Raw genomic sequence first — 4,992 nt, forward strand, 5'->3', positions numbered from 1 at the left:
ACTGAGTAAACTCAACTCAGAGCTCTTACATTGTATGTTTTTTTCAGTCAACCAAATCTGAAAAGTTTTAAGCTCTGAAACATTTGCTTCCAAGGATTTCGAACAAGGGATTGGGAACCTATGGCAATCTCCTGGCTATTTCTGTATTTTGCCCAAACTCCATCCCTTAGTTGCACTTGATCCTCATGACCGTGTAAAGAAGCCAGGGATGGGCTTCCCTGGTGGCACAGTGGTTGAGAGTCCGCCTGCCGATGCAGGGGACACGGGTTCGTGCCTCGGTCCGGGAGGATCCCACATGCTGCGGAGCGGCTGGGCCCGTGAGCCATGGCCACTGAGCCTGCGCGTCCAGAACAGGCTCCGCAACGGGAGAGGGCACAACCGTGAGAGGCCTGCGTACCGCAAAAAAAAAAAAAAAAAAAGAAGAAGCCAGGGAGATCCCAGCCAGGTAGTGTCCCAGACCCAACCCTCCCTGAGGCTGGCAAGACTAGGGTGTCAGTGTGATCCGCCCTAGGCTCCACCCACCTAAAACTGTTATTAACACCTTGAGGACCCACCTCTGCATTCCCGCATTCTCACATTCCTTGCTGCCTTTGACCACAGTTATTTCTTCAGGGACAAGCATGGCCTGGAAGACAACGTGGCTACTGTTCCTTTTGGTAGGGGTGGCTGCCGTATGGACAGCCCGACCCAGGACTGAGCTTCTCAATGTCTGCATGAATGCCAAGCACCATAAGGAAAAGCCAGGTCCCGAGGACAAGCTACATGAGCAGGTGGGCTGAGAAGTGGTCTGGGTTGGGGAAGAGCTGCCTCAGGGAACGTCTGCCTGCCTCCTTGGTGGAAGCAGGGAGGCCGCCTGAGCAGGTCTTCAGTTTGCACTGGTTTATGGGCGACTTTTTAACACATACTGTGTGCCCAGTGTTGTCAGGCAATGCCAAGAGCTCAGCTTCTTGGTTGTTGGGTTTCCGTGTTACTAAAATCAAGAAGCAGGCCTGGAGAAGAGCCTGGAGAGACCTGTCTGGGGGGTTGATTTTGATTTCTGAGTTTAGACTGGGGCTAACCCCTCCAAGGATCTGAGAGGAGAAAGAGCACACTGCATGTGGTGGCTTCTTTTCTGCCAGCCCCAAACAGTTCAGGAAAAGAGTGTCTCTCACAGTGAGGCTGGGTGCGAGGCAAACATGTCCTCTGGGGCTCTCAACCCTATTGGACCTGAGGTCTCCTTCCTATGACAATGACTTTGCCACAATCCCTTCAATCTCCTGAACCTATCTAAATGTTTAAAAAAAAAAAGTCAATGTGATGTCACAACTGTAAAGAAAAAATCCAAAACATATTACATATGCATTTCAATATGTAAATGTTCATATTTATCTCATCAGCAGATAATGATCACAGTCCGCTGTTTGTGCTTGTTTTGCATCATTGAGCCCCTAGCTGCCAGTGCAGCCTGACAAGTGGTGGTACTACTTGGATACTTGCAGCAGCCTTGACTTTACCCTCTTCAGCCTATATATTTTTTTAAAGTGCACATCTTAATATTGTGCTTTTATACTAAATTCTAGGCCATGGGTTTTCATTCATTCAATAAGAATGTACTGAGTATTTCTGTAATTAGAACTATTCTGGGGTTGCAGTTTCTTTAACTTGCTTCCTTACCTCCAGGTCTTTCTCACTTTCTGAAAGAGGCTTAATCTTACTCTTCTAGAAAACAATTTCCCATTCCTCTCCTGCTTTGTTTTTTCCCAAAGCAATTATCCAGTGATTAAGTTTTCCTTGTGTTGCCAGTTTCTAGAAAAATGCCTGGGTTCGAATAAGTAGGAGCTCAATAAAGACTTGAATTAATGAATGTTGTGATGACTGCATCTCTGGGTGAGGCTCCCTCCTAGGATTCCACAGTCTTGGAAAGCCTTCTCCCCCAAAGAATGCCCCCCAGTAGCAAGTGTTTCCCTGAAGACTGTGTTGGGGAATCAAGGACTAAAAGGGGAGAGGCTATGCATATGAATATTCTGGTTATGCTGGGTGTGAGAGTTAAAAGTCAGTATTATTATTTCCTCTACCCCAAAATGAGGGCTCCTCAAGGCCAGGCTTAGAGGCAGCCTCCCCAGCGAGGGTTCCTCTGGGTGACCTACCCGAGGCAGAGGAACCAGAATCTGGAGGAGATGGTCATGGTAGGTCAAGGACTTAGTCCCGTGTCTTCCCCTCCCAGTGCAGTCCCTGGAAAAAGAACGCCTGCTGCTCCACTAACACCAGCCAAGAAGCCCATAAGGATATTTCCTACCTGTACAGATTCAACTGGGATCACTGTGGCAAGATGGAGCCCGCCTGCAAGCGCCACTTCATTCAGGACACCTGCCTCTACGAGTGCTCACCTAACTTGGGGCCCTGGATCCAGAAGGTACGGGCACCATCCCCACAGACATGAACCTCAGCAGAGGGCAGGGCCCACCGGCCACTTGCAGGGAGGGTGTGGTCCAGGAACTCTGGACTCTGGAGGGTGGTAGTGAACGCAGCTCTTTTGCCCCTTTCCTGTTTGCCCATTTCTGTTCCCCTCTAAACTTAAAGGAGTCTAATTATAGGAATGAGATCACCAGGCAATTTAACCTAACTCCTGACTTATGCTCTCCTGAATAGACACTATGCCTTGCCTAACCTGTTGGTTCTTTTCCTAGATGAAAAGAAGTAAGAATGAAGAATTAAGTAGTTAAAAAATGACTAGCCCTCTACCTCCAACAGCTCCCTTAGCAATCCTGCAGGCAGATCACTTGGGCAAGATAATATCTGAAGAGAGAGTCAGCCAGTCTGCACACAATGGAGAATGATGCAGAATCCAACCTCCTGCCTTGATGATTCACTGAGATTCTTTCCCCTTTTTCCCTTTAAAAACTGTCATGGCTGAGCAGAATCTTCGGAGTTGGTCTCGGGACATGAGTTCACCTTCTCCCCAGATTGCCGGCTTTTCTGATTAAAGCAACTTTCCTTTCTACTGACACTGGCCTCTCGCCTCTCGATTATGGGCTTTTGAGCAGAGAACAGCGGAACCGGAGTTTGGTAACAGTAGAGGCACCGCCCCCTCCCCCAGCCCTGGACCCCATCAAGGCTGTAGCAGCTGAGACCCCTGGCTGACTGGAGCCCTCCCTCCCCCGCTCCCCCCAGGTGAACCAGAGCTGGCGCAAAGAGAGGGTCCTGAACGTGCCCCTGTGCAAAGAGGACTGTCAGATCTGGTGGGAAGACTGCCGCACCTCCTACACCTGCAAGAGCAACTGGCACAAGGGCTGGAACTGGACCTCAGGTGAGGGACTGGGCAGGGGCGGGGGCGGGGGGGAGGGAGGGGTTTGGAGATGGAGGGGGTGTGTGGAACGAGTATACGCAGATTTGAGGCTGTGGGGCTGGTGGAGCAAGAGATGGTTCTGGACCCAGTGGCTACAGGTCTTCCATCCTCCCCACAGGGTATAACCAGTGCCCAGTGAGAGCTGCCTGCCACCGCTTTGACTTCTACTTCCCCACGCCTGCTGCTCTGTGCGATGAAATCTGGAGTCACTCCTACAAAGTCAGCAACTATGGCCGGGGCAGTGGCCGCTGCATCCAGATATGGTTCGACCCGGCCCAGGGCAACCCCAACGAGGAGGTGGCGAAGTTCTATGCTGAGACCATGAGTGGGGCTGGGCTCCATGAGGCCTGGCCTCTGCGTTTCGGCCTGGTCCTAATGTTGCTCTGGCTGCTCAACTGAGCTCCTTTTATTTTCTGATACCTGGACATTCCTGCCCTGTTAAGAGCCACAGCTCCCAATTAGTCAGTTTCTGTTTCTTGGTGGGAACTCTGACTGTTTGAATAAAACCAGACACCCCACATGTGTAAGTTATTTGAGTGTGAATGGAAATGTGACTTGTGCTTCCCAGTTCCCACTGATTGAAGCTAGTTAGACTTGGTCAGTTCCCAGCTCTGATACTTGCTATGAACTTGCCAGATAACTTAACTATTCTTCCAAGCTGGGACACAGTCATATCTTTCAATTTCATTTTTCACTACAGCTCTGGTCTAGAGCCAGGCCCAGGATTTTATCATTTGAATTGGACCCAAGCCTCCCAGGGTTAACTGTTCTGCCCTGTGCTCAGCTCTCCAATAGGGAATAGGAGTGTCCAGCATGTTCTGGATGGCTGGCTGGGAAGAAGTGAAGGGTAGCCACAGGAGCTCTAACCCCCTAACAGATAATACCCCAAAGCGCTATCTGCTGGGCACCGTCCCAAATGCATCTTAAAGGGATAACAGACCCCAGGCCTGACTAGAGGAGCTAAGCCTGAGCTAGTCTGGCAGAGCTAGGGTTGGAACCCAAACCTAGATGCCTAGAGCAGTTCCTAAACCAATGATCTGACGGATTTTTAGGCAGTGTTCCTACATTAAGCATAATTTGTAGAAGTTGTAATAAGCTAGGTTATGTTACAGCAACATCCCTAACATCTCAGTGCCTTAACACAACTAACACTGATTTCTTGCTCAAGGTATGGTGCTTAATATGGGTTGTCAGGGGGATTCTGCTTGTCCCTTAGGGGCCCAGGCTGATGGAGGCTCCATCTCATCACACACTTCCACGAGACAGGAATAGGGAACTTGGTGAATTCCATACAGGCTCTTAAAACTTCCACCCATCACTTATTTCATTGGCTAAATCTAGTCATGACCATGACTAACTTCCAGGAGGCCAGGAAAAATACGGTCCCAACATGTGCCGGGAAGGAGAGGGGAATCAGGATATTTGCCAACAGACTTACAGGCTGCTACAAACACCTTATTATGTTATGGTCAGTTATATTTCTGGCATGGTCATGGTTACAAATTTAATTTTTCAGTTAGATCCTGGCAAGAAGAATCAACTCTTTGAACTTATACATAGAACTATATCAACACAAAAAGTGGAGCAATGCACTGGCCACCACCCTAGGCACTCTTGTGAACACAGCCATTCAATGTATCATTCTCTATAGAGCCAGTGACACTGTT

At 49.2% G+C, this 4,992-nt stretch overlaps 1 protein-coding gene across 1 annotated transcript; it reads left to right on the forward strand.

Annotated features, from left to right (window-relative positions):
- Nucleotides 1-620: 620 nt before the first annotated feature.
- Nucleotides 621-3,724, forward strand: LOC308620576 (folate receptor alpha-like; the record flags this gene model as incomplete). The annotated part of the gene is made up of 4 exons (XM_081240280.1): nt 621-770; nt 2,204-2,392; nt 3,151-3,286; nt 3,444-3,724. The coding sequence occupies 4 exons, from the start codon at nt 621-623 to the stop codon at nt 3,722-3,724; spliced, it is 756 nt and encodes a 251-aa protein (XP_081096406.1).
- Between the last annotated feature and the right edge of the window lie 1,268 nt (nt 3,725-4,992).

The sequence above is a fragment of the Mesoplodon bidens genome, assembly GCF_964165515.1.
Source record: "Mesoplodon bidens genome assembly, chromosome: 7".
NCBI classification, from domain to species: Eukaryota; Metazoa; Chordata; class Mammalia; order Artiodactyla; family Ziphiidae; genus Mesoplodon; species Mesoplodon bidens.